The following is an 18,937-nucleotide window of genomic DNA, read 5'->3' on the forward strand; positions in this document are numbered from 1 at the left end:
ACATCATAACTTGTTTTTAAAAAGAATTCTGTTTGTAACCTTGGGTATGTCTACACTACAGCGCTAATTCAAACTAACTTAGTTCGAATTAGTTAATTCGAACTAAGCTAATTCGAACTAACGCGTCTAGAACTAAAAACTAGTTCGAATTAGCGTTTTGCTAATTTGAACTAGCAAGTCCACATTGAGGAGGACTTAGAGCGTGGAGATGCTGTCTCAGGCTAGCTGAGGGCTGTGCTTAAAGGGTCCCGACCCCCACCCCAGACAGACAGTTCTCAGGGTGCCCCGCTTGCAAAGCAGTCCTGGCTTGGAGTGCCCGAAGTACCCACACTGGGCACATCACAGCACTTGGCCATCAGCCCGGCTGCACTTGCCGCAGGCTGCCATCTGTGGAGAGAGGGTAATCGGGGGGGCTGCAGGAGAGCTTCCACCCCCAGAAGCCCGCAGAGCCAGCCCAGTCCTCCCCATCGGGGGCTCGTACCCCATTCCTCCCTCACCTCCTTCCACTTACCCTTCCCTAGCCCCTCTTCTTATTGATGTACAAAATAAAGATAATGTTTCTTCCAACATTGACTCTGTCTTTATTGAACAAAACTGGGGGAGACTGGGAAAAGGAGGTGGGAGAGGGGAAGAGAAAGGCTGGGAGAAGGGAGGGCAACTAACATGATCAGGGGTTGGGAACAGGTCCCAGATGAGGAGAGGCTACAGAGACTGGGACTGTTCAACTTAGAAAAGAGGAGACGGAGCGGGGACAGGATAGAGGTCTCTAAAAGCAGGGGTTGGGTGGAGAGGATGCATTCAGAAAAGTTCTTCCTGAGTTCCCATAAAGAAGGACTAGAGGACACCAAAGGAAAGGAATGGGTAGCAGGCTTGAAACTAGTAAGAGAAAGTTGTTGTTCTTCCCAAAGCAAATAGTTAACCTGCGGAACTCCTTGCTGCAAGAGGCTGTGAAGGCTACAACTAGAACAGAGTTTAAAGGGACGTGAGATCAAGTCATGGAGGTTGGGTCCATGGAGTGGTATTAGCCAGGGGGTAGGAGTGGTGTCCCTGCCCAAAGTTTGTGGAAGGCTGGAGAGGGATGGCACGAGACAAATGGCTTGGTCACTGTTTTCGGTCCATCCCCTCCAGGGTCCCTAGGGTTGGCCACTGTCGGCAGACAGGCTACTGGGCTAGATGGACCTTTGGTCTGACCCAGGACGGCCATTGTAAGCTCAGGGCTCAGGGTCGGGGGTCTCAGTGGAGCCCCTTGATTTTCATGCACACCTGCTCCTGGGTGGCCAGGCTGGCAGCTCTCCTGCCCTAGACGGCCCCTTTCCTGTGCCTAGTGCGGAGGTCGTGGACGAGGTCCACGATGTCCGCACTAGCCCAGGAAGGTGCCCGCCTTGTGCAGTCCAGGGCAAGCTCCTGGGAGCTGCCAGCCTGGTCCCGGGAAGAGGGGGAGGGCTGGGGGGCATCGGGTGGGTGGCTCTGTGCCGTGCCAGGTGCAGGGTCTGCCGGCTGGGTACTGGCAGGCTTCCACCTGGTACGGGCACCGTAGCCAGCCCGTGCCCCTTTAAGGGGTCCAGGGCCGGGAGGGGGGCAGAAGAGTTTCCCTGGTGTTGGCCAGAGTGACCACCAGGGAAACCTGGGGAGGGCTAGCCTCCCACTAGTTTGAATTAAGGGGCTACACACCCCTTAATTCGAACTAGCTAGTTCGAACTAGGCTTAATCCTCGTAAAATGAGGTTTTCCTAGTTCGAACTAAGCGCTCTGTAGCGCCTACGAATGTTAGTTTGAACTAACGGCCATTAGTTCGAACTAACATTGTAGTGTAGGCATACCCCCTGTTAGGTGTAAAAGTAAGGAATGTGGGAGAGAGAAAAGTGAGACGGCCACCATTACACCAAAGATGCTAAAAGGGAGACACCAAAAATGAGCAGCCCATCACAAGAGGGCTGTGACGGCGCGTTGGGGGTTCCCCGTCTCCTGCACCCCGAAATGGCACAAACAGACTGCACCAGCCAGTGGAATTAAGGGTGGTTTATTGCTCCTCCAGCACAGCGCAGCACAGATGTAATCTGGTTACAGGAACTGGGGCTAAGAGGCCTCAGTGCCCCCCCTTGAGATAGGGGAGTCCCAGCCCCCTCCCCAGCTCCTTATTCCCTGCCTTCCAGACAGGAACTAACTAACCCCCTTCCAGCCCTGCCCCCCAGCCAGGGCAGCATTCCACCTTCCTTTGTTCCTCTCCATGGGGGGTGTCTGGCCACTGGTTCAACAAGTTTGGCACTACCTTGGCCTAGTGAGGTTTTCCCTGCTGGGTCTTGCTCCAGACAGCAGGGGTCACCACAGCCCAGCAAGTACCCCCACTACGTCACACATACCCAGAGTGATGTTGAGAGAAAATATTCTACAGTTGAAAAAGACGCACTTGTTTGTGTCTGGGCTACTGAAAAATGGAGAGCTTACCTGTGGGGCTGCGCATTCAAGTTGCGCACAGACCACAGCCCTTTGACAACATTGCTAACCACAAAAGGACTGGGAAGAGCAGGAAATCGTATTGCTAGATGGTCTGCAAGACTACTCTCTTTCAATTAGGAACTGGAATAGAAGCCTGGAAACCAAAATGTGATAGCTGATTGCCTTTCTCGCCTACCTTTGTCTTCACCAGATGGTTCACTGGAGGATGAGGATCAAGTAGTTGCCCTTATTGCAAGCACTCTTACTGCAGTAACAAGAGAGCAATTCCAAGCTGCTTGTTTGGCATGTCCAATTCAACACAAGCTATGGGAATTTCTGACAAAGAGATGGCCCAGTAACCCTAAAAACCTTGACTCAGTTTTGCTGCCTTATCTTAGAATTCGGGATGAACTTTCTTTGATTGATGGCGGTGTGCTACGAGGTACACACTGGCTGTTTGTGCCAGGAGAATTACAGTCAAAACTCATACACCTGACACATGATGCTCACCAAGGAATTGTCAAAACCAAACAACGACTACGGGATCTGCAAACTGATGGACTCCCAAACTGAAGCAATCATAAAATTCTGTGTCACTTGCCAAATGCATGATAAGACAGCAGTAACATGTACCCCACCATTACAGCCTGTTCCTTTTCCTGATTCTGCATGGGAAAAAGTTACAACTGACATTGTAGGACCGTTAGATACTGCACCAATTGACTGACGTTATGCCATCACTTTCATAGACTATTTCAGTAAATGGCCTGAAGTAGCGTTTACATTACGAATCTCTTCTGCTACAGTAAGTAAGTTCCTCTCTACTGTTGTTAGCAGGGACGGTAACCCCAAAGAACTGGTTTCGGATAATGGTAGTCAATTTACTTGCCTGGAATTTGAAACTTTTCTAGCAGAGGGGAACATTTTACATAGAAGATCATCGCTGTATTACCCTCGAGCCAATGGGGAAATCGAAAGGTTTAACAGAAGCTTAAAAGAGAGTTTGGAAACGGCTAAACTGGAAGGGCGCTCATGGATAACCTTCACTACTGATTTCTTGCAAGCATACAGGGCTACACGACATGCCGCAACACACAGATCACCCGCAGAGTTACTGCATGGAAAACAGATGGGAATACTAAACTGAACATTGCTGTACTGTTAGGCTGTGTCTAGACTACATGCCTCTGTCGTCAGAGGCATGTAGATTAGACACATAGGCAAAGGCAAATGAAGCCGCGATTTAAATGATCACGGCTTCATTTCCATTTACATGGCTGCCGCGCTGAGCCGACAAACATCTGATCAGCTGTTTGTCCGCTCAGCGCGCTAGTCTGGATGCTCCCCTGCCGACATCAAAGCCCTTTGTCGGCAGCCCCGTTATTCCTCGTGGGACGAGGTTTTCCGGGGCTGCCGACAAAGGGCTTTGATGTCGGGAGGGGAGCGTCCAGACTAGAGCGCTGAGCGGACAAACAGCTGATCAGCTGTTTGTCGGCTCGGCGCAGCAGCCATGTAAATGTAAATGAAGCCGCGATCATTTAAATCGCGGCTTCATTTGCCTTTGCCAAAACAACAAATCTACATAGCTCCGTCGACGGAGCCATGTAGTTTAGACGTACCCTTAAAGTCCAGACCTGATGCACCAAAAGAGGACGATGAGAGAAAACCGGTTGAACAGAAGCAAGCAAGTATAAGACTTTCACAGACAAACGGCAGGGTGCTAAGGAACCGAAGTTTGAGTGTGGTTCCTTCTTTAGAGTAAAGAAACCTGGCATTTTACACAGCGGGGACCATAAATTCACGTCTCCTCTTAAAATCATTGAGAAGAGGGGACCTTGCACCTATCGAACTTCTGATGGGCTGTGACGGACCGGGCCGTGTCTGGGCACAGCTGAGTGCGTCCGCTCAGGGCGAATTGCTCAAATCCGGGGTTCCTTACAGCACCCGACTGGCGACCTCTCCACACAGGCCACACACCAGTCCCACAGAGCACTTCAGCAGCCTGCCTGAAGCCTCCCGAGCAAAACCCCTCTGACACCCCAGCAATATCCATGCACCAGATGGCCCCGGGCCTATACACAGGTGGGGGGTCCTAGCACCCAATCCCACCTACCCCGAACAAGTTCTGTCCGGTTCCAAGAAACCAGCCACAGATCCCTGGTCAATTTACCCTCTGGACCTTACCCACAAATCACGCTGGGCCAATCCTTTAGAATCTATATCTAAAGGTTTATTATTACAAGAAAGAAAAGCCTGAGAGTAAGGTTATTAAAGTACAGTACGTTACATGCACCGAATCTCCCAGTCCTCGATGCAGGCTCTAGCAGAGATGTTGCAGCTGCTGGTTTAAAAGTTCTTATTGCACATCCTACGATCAGGATGGGTTCACAGGTCTTCCGGGCTCTTCAATCCCTGCAGTGCTGCCTCTGGGATGAAGTGCTGAGCTGAGAACAAAATGGCATCGACCACATGGCCTCTTTATACTCCTTCCTGGCCTCTTCTAGAATGTAGCAGGTCACCTGGTCCTCAGCCTCTCTGCTGGCAGCTCTTGGGTCTCCGCCCTCCTGCTTTAGGTGTGTCTTTGGGCCATCAAGGGTCATTGTTCCACAGGGCTTCACTACTCAGCCTGTCCATAGCCATGCTCAACCACATTCACAGAAATATTCAGCTTCCACACAGATTACAGATTCCTACCTACACACACAGACATTATACACTCACATAAATAGCGTACATAAGATCAACAAACAATAAGCTCCCATTCAATACCCCACATGGCTCCCCCCACACCAATTTCTGGGGCCAACACCCCCACCTAGGGGTGCAGCAGCGATCTGGCTGCTTCCTTCCAACTCAGTAATGTGACACCCCCAGCGCAAAATTGATGCAGGAAGTGATGCCAGTAACATCACTGAGGGCATCACAGGCCTCCCCCAACAAAATGGTGGCGTGCCTCAGTTTCCCTCCTTACACAGGAACTTCTGGCTGGAACCCTTTTTGTCCTGTAAGAAGTTCCAAGACCAGTTACAAGTGTTAACCACGAAATAGCAACATCACAATGTCCCCTTACATACCGTCTGTCGTTTGGTACATCTCCAGACAGATTACATGGTATTTTCATAAGCTCATGCACACTGTATACCGTTACAATTCTCTGCAACAATAATACATTGGTTACAAGAATTAACATCAGTAACAAGAACAATCCTATCTCAGGTGTATACTGAAATTCTCCGTCAGGCCCCTTCTCTGGCCCCACACCATTGCAATTTTGGCCCTTCAGGTTTAAACTGCAAATCTTCTTGGCCAAAGCAAGTCCTGCCCCTCCCCCTTGTCCTCTGGGCTCCAGGCCTGAAACCTCTGGCCTGACCAAGACAAAGGGCTGGCTGGGCGTGACTCCCTGGCTCACAATGGCCCTGGAATTCTCCCCCTTCCCCCACTCAGTGGGGTAACAGCAGTGAGCTGTAGACTCCCAAGTCTCTCCTCTGTCCCTCTCTAACCTCTGTTTCCACATGGAACCAGATATCCACCTCCCTGATTGAGTATGAGTGTCCACCGTGTCCAGAGAGGGGAGCGTAACTGCCCTCTCCTGCATCCTAGGGAGAGTGACCACACAGCTGTTCTGCTCTGCATACTTGGCTACACAGTCCTTCTCCTGAATCTGAGACACTAAGTTCCCACTCTCCTCACTCACCTGGGAAGAATCCTGTTCCAATTCTCTGGCTGTTCCTGCCTCATCTGGAACAACCCTCAGTCCCTCTGAGACTTCTCCACCACCATCCACACTGGGTTCCCCTAAACCCAAGTCAGTGGAGTCACTGTTAACAGACAAGTTCTGTCTGTCAGGCACTGCAACAAGCGCCTCACACAAGAAGCTGCTGCCTTTTACAGGCAGAGCTTTCTCCTGAATGCCTTCTCCCAGCAAGGCCCTGTCACCTCCCTCAGTCACAGCAAACTGCTTGCCACAAGCACTGCCAGGACTCTCCTCCCTATGAGCTCCCTTAAGCAGCAGTTCACCCTTCCCTGCCTCTGCAGTAGCATTGCCCTGCTGAGCCCCAACCAATTCCTCCTGCAATTCCCTTACTCCCTGAGTCATCTCTGGCCCCTCAGGTGGATTCACTGACAATCCCCTCTCAGGCACACAGACAGACCCACAAGAGACAGGGTTAGAGGCATCTTCACTCCCTGTGCAGCTCTCTAGATGGCTGTAAACGTCCACACCATCATTAGGCACCAGAGTTAACACACCCTCATTCTCTCCTTGTGCCTGGGCTAAGGGGTCTCCTTGCTCCCACAGAGTCGCTCTGCCAGCAACACAGCAGTATCAGGCACAATATCAGGGTCACCACTGTCCGGTCTCTGGGGTTCTGGTAAAACACTGACTGACTCTACTTGAGTCACCTCATCCCTCTCCCCAGCAGACACAAACCTTGGGCCACCCCCTTCCTGGGCCTTTGCCATATCCAGACCCAACTCTGGGACAACAACACTGCTCTCAGCCAACACAGGCTGTGGGGCACCTTCCTCAGACACAGGAAGAAACTCTTCCCCACACACAGCCAGACAACCAGAGACAGCTTCTCCCTTGTCCCAACACCCCTGGCTAATCTCAGGCATACAGCTAGCCACTGGGACAGCTTCCTTTACTGCCCCACTGCTACTTCCACCAGCCAAATTGCCAGCTTGCACACACTGTGCTTCTTCACACAAATCAACTTCAGCTTGTGCAGGTTCAATTCCACAAACCTCACCAGCCACCAGCTCCTCAACTAAAACTTCACTCTGGCCAGCCACTCCAGGCTGCCCCAGAGAAACATTTCCCTGATTTCTGGGCTCTTCTTGCCCTGGTTCTGATTCCAGCCTCCCCTCTGAGGCATCAGACGGGCCCTCGCCCACAGGCTCACCTGTAGAGACACTTTCCCCTTGGTTACAGGGAGACTGACCAGCTCCAGGAAACTTTCCATACCCACATGCACCCCCTTCCCAAACCTCCCTGTTAGCTACAGGTAACACAAAAGGTTTGCATTCACACATGCTTTGGGGTTAGGTTCTCACATCAGCTGGGTAAAATACGTCTGCCATCATATAAGCACACCGCATACCCACAGAGTTATACATTGAACCTTCAGGAGAATACAGTCTCTCTTGTTCTTTTAGTCTCTTAAGCTGGAGGTCAAGTCTAGCATTTTCCTCCTTGGCTAGGGCCATCTTCTTTGCATGCTCTGCTCTTCTCTCTGCATGTTCTGCTTTTCTCATCTCAAGTTCCCGATCCAGCTCCTTCTGTCTCTTAGCAATTTCTTCATCCGCCTTCCGCCTTCTTTCAGCAGCCTCCTTGGCTTGCTTCTGCTCCTTTTCATCCACATCTCTGGTTAATAACAGCACTACCAGATCTAGTTTAGAGGCCCTTTTCCCAAAGGCAATGCCTCTCCCCAAGCACAAATCCTTCAGAGCACTTTTGCTCAGACTCTCATATAATTCCGGGATCATCGCAGCGGCTCTTTAATCAACCAAACTCTCAACACCAAAAATCAAATTTAGACAGCGTGGGGTCCTGATCCCAAAGCTCAATTGACCAAGATCTGTGGATCCTGCCGACTACGCCACTGTGACGGACCGGGCCGTGTCTGGGCACAGCTGAGGGCGTCCGCTCAGGGCGAATTGCTCAAATCCGGGGCTCCTTACAGCCCCCGACTGGCGACGTCTCCACACAGGCCAAAAACCAGTCTCACAGAGCGCTTCAGCAGCCTGCCTGAAGCCTCACGAGCAAAACCCCTCCGACACCCCAGCAATATCCATGCCCCAGATGGCCCCGGGCCTATACACAGGTGGGGGGTCCTAGCACCCAATCCCACCTACCCCGAACAAGTTCTGTCCGGTTCCAAGAAACCAGCCACAGATCCGTGGTCAATTTACCCTCTGGACCTTACCACAAATCACGCTGGGCCAATCCTTTAGAATCTATATCTAAAGGTTTATTATTACAAGAAAGAAAAGCCTGAGAGTAAGGTTATTAAAGTACAGTACGTTACATGCACCGAATCTCCCAGTCCTCGATGCAGGCTCTAGCAGAGATGTTGCAGCTGCTGGTTTAAAAGTTCTTATTGCACATCCTACGATCAGGATGGGTTCACAGGTCTTCCGGGCTCTTCAATCCCTGCAGTGCTGCCTCTGGGATGAAGTGCTGAGCTGAGAACAAAATGGCATCGACCGCATGGCCTCTTTATACTCCTTCCTGGCCTCTTCTAGTATGTAGAAGGTCACCTGGTCCTCAGCCTCTCTGCTGGCAGCTCTTGGGTCTCCGCCCTCCTGCTTTAGGTGTGTCTTTGGGCCATCAAGGGCCATTGTCCCACAGGGCTTCACTACTCAGCCTGTCCATAGCAATGCTTAACCACATTCACAGGAATATTCAGCTTCCACACAGATTACAGATTCCTACCTACACACACAGACATTATACACTCACATAAATAGCGTACATAAGATCAACAAACAATAATCTCCCATTCAATACCCCACATGGCTCCCCCCACACCAATTTCTGGGGCCAACACCCCCACCTAGGGGTGCAGCAGCGATCTGGCTGCTTCCCTCCAACTCAGTAATGTGACATGGGCGTGTATGGAATGCTTCTTATCTTGGACCTGCCTATGCACCAAGAGGAGATAAGGCCAACACCCAGGTCCTGTATCAGCGCCCGGGCTGCAGGTCCTGTATCAGCGCCAGGCAGGGGGACAGTGGACGGGACGCCGAGTTTCACTTTCCTTTCCACTCCCACCCCGCTCACTCTCCATTTCCTGACACTCCCGCCCCGGGAAGGGGCGTGGGGTGGCAGTAGACAGTCCAGACCACAGACAGGTTGCAGTGCCAAGAGAGGAGCCCTGGCACCGAGCTGTGCACAATGAGGTAGGGGCGCTGGGGGCGGTGCATCTCTGGGTCCTTTGCCTCTCCCAGCCCTAGCCGGGCTCACCCAGCTGGCACCCACTGCCTACCCCCCCCCAGCTGACCCCTGATGGCTAAAGGCCCCGTACCCCCCCCCCAGGCCGACCCCTGATGGCTAAAGGCCCCCTACCCCACCCCGCACCCTCTGGCTACCCCCCCCCCGGCTGTCATTCCTGCCCTTTCCCCTCAGCCCCCAGGGCAGCCCCCCCCCCCGATGTTTTGCACACAGACGTGTCTGGGGCGGGGATCTCCCCAGCCTGTCACCGCCCCCCCGCTGCCCTGCACCCTGGCTGGGGAGGACCCGGGGTCTCTCCGGCCCCGCAGCGCTGTGGCCCGGGGCGGGGCAGGGGAGGGGAGGAGGCGGCGGGAGCCCGGGATTCCTGTAACGCCCGGCCCGGAGCTGGAACCAGCTGCCCCCGCGCTCCGAGCCCCCAGCTGCCCGGGGGGCGGGGCCAAGCTTCCGAGGGGAGCAGCGGAGCGAGCCGGGCCCGGCCGGCGATGGGGGGGGCGGCGGAGCGGACAGACCTGGGGAGGCGCCAGCCCCGGCCCGGGCGCCCAGACTCCTCGGCTGAGCGCGGGGACCGAGCAGAGAGGAAAGTGGGGGGGGGGGGGAGTTGTGTGCCCAGCTAGGCCCTGTGGGGGGACAGAAAAGGGCTGGGCGGGGAGAAGAGGCTCTGTAACTGGGCACAAGGGTGCAGAGTTGGGGTGTCTGTGTGTAGCCAGGCACAAGTGTGCGGGGGTGGGGTGTCTGTGTGTGTAGCCAGGCACAAGTGTGCGGGGTGGGGTGTCTGTGTGTGGCCAGGCACAAGTGTGCGGGGGTGGGGTGTCTGTGTGTAGCCAGGCACAAGTGTGCGGGGGTGGGGTGTCTGTGTGTGTAGCCAGGCACAAGTGTGCGGGGTGGGGTGTCTGTGTGTAGCCAGGCACAAGTGTGCGGGGGTGGGGTGTCTGTGTGTGTAGCCAGGCACAAGTGTGCGGGGTGGGGTGTCTGTGTGTGGCCAGGCACAAGTGTGCGGGGGTGGGGTGTCTGTGTGTGTAGCCAGGCACAAGTGTGCGGGGTGGGGTGTCTGTGTGTGGCCAGGCACAAGTGTGTGGGGTTGGGGTGTCTGTGTGTGTGGCCAGGCACAAGTGTGTGGGGTTGGGGTGTCTGTGTGTGTAGCCAGGCACAAGGGTGCGGGGGTGGGGTGTCTGTGTGTAGCCAGGCACAAGGGTGCGGGGGTGGGGTGTCTGTGTGTAGCCAGGCACAACGGTACGGGGGTGGGGTGTCTGTGTGTAGCCAGGCACAAGGGTGCAGAGTTGGGGTGTCTGTGTGTAGCCAGGCACAAGTGTGCGGGAGTGGGGTGTCTGTGTGTGTAGCCAGGCACAACGGTACGGGGGTGGGGTGTCTGTGTGTAGCCAGGCACAAGGGGGCAGAGTTGGGGTGTCTGTGTGTAGCCAGGCACAAGTGTGCGGGGGTGGGGTGTCTGTGTGTGTAGCCAGGCACAAGGGTGCGGGGGTGGGGTGTCTGTGTGTAGCCAGGCACAACGGTACGGGGGTGGGGTGTCTGTGTGTAGCCAGGCACAAGGGTGCAGAGTTGGGGTGTCTGTGTGTAGCCAGGCACAAGTGTGCAGGAGTGGGGTGTCTGTGTGTGTAGCCAGGCACAAGGGTGCGGGGGTGGGGTGTCTGTGTGTAGCCAGGCACAAGGGTGCGGGGGAGGGGTGTCTGTGTGTAGCCAGGCACAAGGGTGCGGGGGTGGGGTGTCTGTGTGTGTAGCCAGGCACACGGGTGCGGGGGTGGGGTATCTGTGTGTGTAGCCAGGCACAAGGGTGCGGGGGAGGGGTGTCTGTGTGTAGCCAGGCACAAGGGTGCGGGGCAGGGGTGTCTGTGTGTGTAGCCAGGCACAAGGGTGCGGGGGTGGGGTGTCTGTGTGTGTAGCCAGGCACACGGGTGCGGGGTTGGGGTGTCTGTGTGTAGCCAGGCACAAGAGTGCGGGGGTGGGGTGTCTGTGTGTAGCCAGGCACAAGGGTGCGGGGTTGGGGTGTCTGTGTGTAGCCAGGCACAAGTGTGCGGGGGTGGGGTGTCTGTGTGTAGCCAGTCACAAAGGTGCGGGGGTTGCTGTCTATGTGTGTAGCCAGGCACAAGGGTGCAGAGTTGGGGTGTCTGTGTGTGGCCAGCCACAAGTGTGTGGGGTTGGGCTGTCTGTGTGTGTAGCCAGGCACAAAGGTGCGGGGGTGGGGTGTCTGTGTGTAGCCAGGCACAAGTGTGCGGGGGTGGGGTGTCTGTGTGTGTAGCCAGCCACAAGTGTGTGGGGTTGGGGTGTCTGTCTGTAGCCAGGCACAAGGGTGCAGAGTTGGGGTGTCTGTGTGTACCCAGGCACAAAGGTGCGGGGGTGGGGTGTCTGTGTGTAGCCAGGCACAAGTGTGTGGGGTTGGGGTGTCTGTGTGTAGACAGGCACAAGTGTGCGGGGGTGGGGTGTCTGTGTGTGTAGCCAGGCACAAGGGTGCGGGGGTGGGGTGTCTATGTGTGTAGCCAGGCAGAGAGGTGCGGGGTGGGGTGTCTGTGTGTGTGTGTAGCCAGGCACAAGGGTGCGGGGGTGGGGTGTCTGTGTGTAGCCAGGCACAGGGGTGCAGGGTGGGGTGTCTGTGTGTGTGTAGCCAGGCACAAAGGTGCGGGGGTGGGGTGTCTGTGTGTAGCCAGGCACAATGGTGTGGGGGTGGGGTGTCTGTGTGTAGCCAGGCACAAGTGTGCGGGGTGGGGTGTCTGTGTGTAGCCAGGCATAAGGGTGCGGGGTGGGGTGTCTGTGTGTAGCCAGCCACGAGTGTGCAGGGTGGGGTGTCTGTGTGTAGCCAGCCACAAAGGTGCGGGGGTGGGGTGTCTGTGTGTAGCCAGGCACAAAGGTGTGGGGTGGGGTGTCTGTGTGTGTGTAGCCAGCCACAGAGGTGCGGGGTGGGGTGTCTGTGTGTGTGTAGCCAGGCACAAGGGTGCGGGGGTGGGGTGTCTATGTGTGTAGCCAGGCAGAGAGGTGCGGGGTGGGGTGTCTGTGTGTGTGTGTAGCCAGGCACAAGGGTGCGGGGGTGGGGTGTCTGTGTGTAGCCAGGCACAGGGGTGCAGGGTGGGGTGTCTGTGTGTGTGTAGCCAGGCACAAAGGTGCGGGGGTGGGGTGTCTGTGTGTAGCCAGGCACAATGGTGTGGGGGTGGGGTGTCTGTGTGTAGCCAGGCACAAGAGTGTGGGGTTGGGGTGTCTGTGTGTAGCCAGGCACAAGGGTGCGGGGGTGGGGTGTCTGTGTGTAGCCAGGCACAAGGGTGTGGGGTTGGGGTGTCTGTGTGTGTAGCCAGGCACAAGGGTGCGGGGTTGGGGTGTCTGTGTGTAGCCAGGCACAATGGTGTGGGGGTGGGGTGTCTGTGTGTAGCCAGGCACAAGGGTGCGGGGTTGGGGTGTCTGTGTGTAGCCAGGCACAATGGTGTGGGGGTGGGGTGTCTGTGTGTAGCCAGGCACAAGGGTGCGGGGGTGGGGTGTCTGTGTGTTGCCAGGCACAAGGGTGCAGGGGGGGGGTGTCTGTGTGTGTAGCCAGGCACAAGGGTGCAGGGTTGGGGTGTCTGTGTGTAGCCAGGGTGGTGCGTGGGTGGGGTGTCTGTGTGTAGACAGGCACAAGGGTGCGGGGGTGGGTTGTCTGTGTGTAGCCAGGCACAAGGGTGCGGGGGTGGGTGTCTGTGTGTAGCCAGGCACAAGGGTGCGGGGGTGGGTTGTCTGTGTGTAGCCAGGCACACGGGGCAGTAGGGGGGAGGGCGGATCTGTGCGTCCACCAGGTGCCGTGAGGGGGGGAGGTCAGTGCCGGCTGCAGTCGGGGGGCAGAGAGGACTGGTCCCTTGGGGCCCAGCAGTTCAAAGGGCCCCGGGGCTCCTGGCCACCTTCCCTGCTCCTGCAGCCCCGTGCCCCTGAAATCCCCCCTGAGCCCCGAGGGCTGGACTCCTCATAGAATCCGAGGGCTTGGAGAGACCTCAGGAGCCCATCTATCCAGCCCCCTGCTCTAGGCAGGACCAATCCCAACGAAATCAACGCAGCCAGGTCGCTGTCAAGCTGAGACTTAAACACCTCTAGGGGTGGAGATTCCACCCCCGCCCTAGGGAACCCAGCCCAGCGCTTCCCCACCCGCCTAGGGAAATCGTTTTTCCTAATATCCAACCTAGATCTCTTCCACTGTAGCTTGAGACCATTGCTCCTCCTTCTGCCATCTGCCACTACTGAGAACAGCCCCTCTCTATCCTCTCTGGAATCCCAATCCAGGCTCCTCCCTTGTTCCTCGTTCCTCCTTGTCTTTCTTCCCGGTATCTGACTTCCTCACTTACCTCAGGGTTTTGGTCACCGTCCCCTGACGAACCTACTTTAAAGCCCTCCTCACTAGGTTTGCAATCCTGCCCGCGAAGATGCTCCTTCCTCTCTTGGTTAGGTGGATCCCGTCTCTTTCTAACAATCCTCATGCCCGGAACAGAGTCCCGTGATCGAAGAAACCAAAGCCCTCTCTGCGTCACCACCTGCGCAACCACGCATTGACTTCCTCAATTCGACGATCCCTACATGGATCTTTTCCTTCAATAAGGAGGATGGACAAGAACATCACTTGCGCTTCAGATTCCTTGATCCTTCTACCCAGCGCTACATAACCTGCTGTGACCTGCTCAAGGTCGTTCTTGGCCGTATCGTTAGTTCCTCCCTTTCCCCTGCCTATCCTTGGGCAACCTGGACTCTTCTGTACCCACGTGACCAGTCGCACCTATTATCCAAGCCGGGATGATGCCATAAGAATGTAAGAACGGCCGTATTGGGTCAGACCGAAGGTCCTTCTAGCCCAGTATCCTGTCTGCTGACAGTGGCCAGCACCAGGTGCCCCAGAGAGGATGGACCGAAGACAATGATCAAGCGATTTGTCTCCTGCCATCCCTCTCCAGCCTCTGACAAACAGAGGCCAAGGACACCATTTTATCCCCTGGCTAATAGCCTTGTATGGACCTCACCGCCATGCCAGCGAGGCCGCAGCTGGGTTTGTTTAGCAGCCTTCCACATCCTTCCTGCGTCTTCCCCACGATACACGCAACTAAGACGCTGATTCGATTTTGCCCCCCGCTTCTGTCTTGTCTCCGTGGTCCCTGCTATTACAGCCCCTGCTCCCACCAGCTTGTGACCTGGCCTCCAGCTCTCCGTGTTTATGACGTACCTGGGGGCTCTGGTCACCCGCCCCCACCAAGCCCAGTTTAAAGCCTCCTCGCTTGACACACAAGCCAAAATGAACCTCCAGGTCACAGCTCCCGCTAAGGTGGGCCCCTGCGCCACCGCGCACAAAACATTCTTCCCCCGCCACCTCCACTTGTACAGCAGCTGGGTGCTCCGGCAGGAGGGGACAGCTGAGACGGTGTGGTGAGGGATCCGCTGAGGTAGGGGGGCTGGGACCTGCCATGACTGGTGGCGGGGGCCTCCACGAGGGCGGGAAGGGGCTGGGGGCTGTTCTGGCGGCTGGGGCCGGGAACAGGACCTGCCACATGGTGGGAGGCAGGGTGGAGTTTCTGCACTGCTGGCCGGGAACGTCTCTGTGTGAAAAACTTGGGTGCCACGGTGGCAAACGTCCAAACCAGCGCCCATGACCTCAATATTGGTGCACAAGCCAAAACGCACTGTGCTCCTGGCTGGAAAATCTTAGAAGGAACCCTGTTCCTGGGGTACATTTTGGCTTTGATGAACATGCATCTGATATTACAGAGTGTCAGATATTCTAGCTTCAGCCCTAACGACGAATGGCACAACCAACCGAGGTACAGCCAAAAAACGTGCAATGTTCCCATCTCCAGCTCTGGGGTGGAGGGGCATTGAAACCAGTCACTTCACTGTCACCCTTGTAAGCGGTTCCTTCCCCAGGAGAAATTCTCCCGACTACCCGCGCGGAGCTCACCACACACTGCCTGGGCTGCAGGGAGTCGGGTCGCTTTGCAGGGGGGCTTTGTGGGACACAGGAAGTGCTAAGTGGATTCCACAGAGGTTGGGGGAAGCCCATCCACAAAGGCCCCACGCCCGGCGGAGGGGGCATCAGACACGGCCCTCCGAGCTCCGCGCCAGGTCTGCACTTTGCAATTGGCTCTTAAGCAGACAGAGACCTCGTCCCTCCCTGGTCCCCACCCCACGACCTTAGTGTGCTGGGGAAATTCATTCATTCAACGGTGTCTGGTTCCCCCTCTCTCTGCAGCTCCCTGCCGCTGAAGGAGAAGCTGCAGGCCCTCCAGTGCCAATTCACCTGGGACTTTGAAATCAGGGACAAGGTGGACGCAGCTCACATCCTCCATACGGTGGCTCTGAGGATTGCCCACACTCCCTACCCGAACCAGGCCGCCTACCTGGCCCTGCAGGCTTATCTCTGCCACCTGCAAGGGCGATATGAGGACGCTCTGCAAAGCCTTAAGAAAGCTGAAGAGTTCCTGGCCAGAGATCACCCAGGTAACGTCCCCCGCCAGGCCCTGGTCATTTACGGGAACTACGCCTGGATCTACTATCACCTGGCCCATTACGACGTGGTGGAGCGTTACCTGGACAAGGTGAGCCAGATCTGCCGCTCCCTGAACAGCCGCTCGCCATACGCAGCTCTGATCCCTGAGGTCCACGCACACAAAGGCTGGTCTCTCCTGGCAACCGGCTTCCGCCACGGCCTACAGGCCACAAAGTGTTTCCAAAGGGCATTGGCAGAAGACGAAGCCAATGGGGAATTTCTTGCTGGGTCGGCAATCGCAGCCTTCGCCTCCTGGACCCACTCACGTGATTTTCAATATAAGTTAGAAGCCAAAAAGAAGTTCAGCGCCATTATCCAGGAAGAGCCGCAAAACTATGAAGCTAAGATGTATTTAGCCAAGATCCTTGAGACGTGGGATAGACCCCAGGGAGAAGCCCTGGTCGAAGATGTTGTTCGGAATAGCCGGGACCCCGAGGTCCTGAGAAATGCAGCCAAGTTCTTTCAAGCTGAGTTCCCAGAAAAAGCAATTGCTATTCTAGAGCGAGCAATCTCTCGGGACCCCACTTATCACCTCCCTCACTATGACCTGGGTCGTTGCTACAAACAACAACTGGCGGCGGCCGAGACGGACAGGAGAGAAGAAATCGTAGCAGCGGGTACGGAGGCCTTCAAGATGGCTGTGCAGAAAGATCCCGCCTCTGTGTTTGCAAAGCTGGCGCTAGCTGAAATGTACGGAGAAAAGACACCTGAGTACCAAGAGGAGATTTACCTCAACCTCCTGAGCGAGGTGTCCACCCTCAGCAAGAGGTGCCAGCAGGCCGTCTACCTTGGCTTTGGGGACTTCCTCTTCTACACACGGAAGTCCCTGCCCGAGGCAGCTGAGAAGTACAAAGCCGGTTTTGCCATCGCAGGCAGCATCTGGGAGAAAGAAACACTGAGAAGAAGGCTGCGAGAGGTGGCAGACGAATTCCAGCAGCGCTCCCAGACCACCGAGGCTGCAGCCATACAGCATGTCCTGGAACGGAACACAAGTCCCAACTACAAGAAGTGCTCCACTCGTGGCCGGAGCTGGAGACTGGAGAGGCAGTGAAAATGGGGGAATCCACCAGCAGCGCGGGACTCCTGCATTTGGAGAGGCCCCCTCACACTGCCTCCTGCTCCTCTCCAAGGCCCCACCCTGCTCAGCCTCCTCCCCAGGGCCCCACCCACACTGCCCCCTGCCCCACCCCAAGGCCCCACCCCCGCTCATCCTCCTCCCCGGGGCCCCACCCACACTGCCCCCTGCTCCGACCCAAGCTCTGCTCCCTCCCTCCCCGCCCTGCCATTCTGACCTGTCTGCCTACTCCCCCCTCCCTGTCACTCAGGCCTCAGGGTGGTCCTTGGGGGAGGGGCAGTGCAGGGGAGGCTGTGGGGGGAGAGAAGGAGCCAGTCGGGCCTCGGTGGCAGAGCGCGGAGGGTCCACCGCCCGGGCACCCTTCCAGCAGTAGCAGCCTTGGGACCCTCCCCCACCCCAGTGTGTTCCCTCTGCAACACATCTCCCTGTGCACCCCGGTGAGATCTGCCTCTGGCTTTGTGCACCCTGCCTGCAGCCAGTAACGCGGACAGTTCCCTCACTGATGCAGTACACACACCCCCACTCACATTCCCAGATAGACACACACTCATACTCATTCACACACACACACACACACACACATACACAGACTGACACATGCACATACACAGACTGACACACACACACAGACTATTTCCAAATAGATTCGAAATAAGCTACGCAATTTGCATATCTTATTTCTAGTTTCGAGTACTGTGGTCCTTGGGGGAGAGGGCAGTGCAGGAGAAGCCATGGGGGGAGACGAGGAGCCAGAGTCGGACTGCAACACATCTCCCTGTGCACACACTCACAATCACACTCATACTCACACTCACACACGAACACACGAACACAGACCCACACACATAAGCAATTTCGAAATACTTTCAAAACAAGCTACATAATTTGCGTTTCTTATTCTGAGTTTCGGGTTTCAGGTGCTGTGTAGACGCACCCCAACAGAGCTACTGATTAGAAGTGTATAAGAGTCCTTAGCGCCTGTCATAACCAGGAGAATTGACCAGCAGCCTCATGGCTAAGGGGCATACCTAGCCAGGTCTATGGTCAGCCGATAGTAATGCAGGAGGGATTTCAAACTGGAACAAAGGAAGTTTTATCTTTTCCCTCCTTTGTCTGAGTCAGAACAGTTTCTCCAGGTACTAAGGGAGACAGAAAGACACTTCTGTCCCCAAGAAGGACTTCTTACATGTGTATGTAAGGAAAAGTTTAGCTAGTCCGTCAGGTTTTATTGTATTCTGGTTTGGGAATTTGGAACTGAGGTCTGTGCTATTAACCATGTTTTTTTCTTTGTTTAACAGTGTTTTTCCTCTTTTGCAATGAAGCTTCCAAACCCAGAGAATTTTGTCTGAGTGTATCAATTTGGTGGCTCTTACCATCTTGCCACCTCAACTATGCTCGCAATTGCAGTTTTGTTTTGATAATAAAAGCTTGTTTTCTCTTGTCTAATTAATCGGTATCGGTTCATTTTTGTGTCCTGGGAAGTCTGTCTGCCTAAGGAGTCAGCTTCCACAGACGGCAGCTTGTTTTCTCTTTTCTTTTTTCAAGCTCTTTGGGGGAAAGGAGCTTGAGGTGCCCTTGAGGTTTTAGGGAGGAAGTTTTCCCAAGTGGTCTCTTCCCTGGTTTGCTGGGAGCCCCCAAGTGTTGCGTGGAACAGCTGTAGCCCCTCAGCTCTTTGCTGTAGCTTGGCCCTGGTGCCCCCTTGGTGTGCTTGGTCTGTGCTGCCCCAGCTTCCAGCTCCTCTCCCCTTAGCTCTGCCCCACTGAGGCCCAGCCTTGGGCCCTTGACTCTCTCACTGGCCTGTCCACCCTGTCGACGTCCAGCGTTGGCATCTCCCCGCTGGCTCTGCGAGCCGGGTCCTTCTTTCCCTTTGGCCCTCTCCCCTTCATGGACTCTGTGTGGCTGTAGCTGTCAGCTGGGGCCCAGTGCCTGTACCCATCTGGATACGGGCCAGCGCTATTCCAGCTGCACGTACCAGCGGAGCC

At 55.6% G+C, this 18,937-nt stretch overlaps 1 protein-coding gene across 1 annotated transcript; it reads left to right on the forward strand.

The window, feature by feature from the left end:
• The first annotated feature begins 9,173 nt into the window (after positions 1-9,173).
• Positions 9,174-18,409, forward strand: LOC142827974 (interferon-induced protein with tetratricopeptide repeats 5-like). Its single transcript, XM_075924768.1, has 2 exons — positions 9,174-9,338; positions 15,584-18,409. The coding sequence occupies exons 1-2, from the start codon at positions 9,334-9,336 to the stop codon at positions 16,929-16,931; spliced, it is 1,353 nt and encodes a 450-aa protein (XP_075780883.1). The 5' UTR covers positions 9,174-9,333; the 3' UTR covers positions 16,932-18,409.
• Positions 18,410-18,937: the final 528 nt, after the last annotated feature.

The sequence above is a fragment of the Pelodiscus sinensis genome, chromosome 1 (assembly GCF_049634645.1).
Source record: "Pelodiscus sinensis isolate JC-2024 chromosome 1, ASM4963464v1, whole genome shotgun sequence".
NCBI classification, from domain to species: domain Eukaryota; kingdom Metazoa; phylum Chordata; order Testudines; family Trionychidae; genus Pelodiscus; species Pelodiscus sinensis.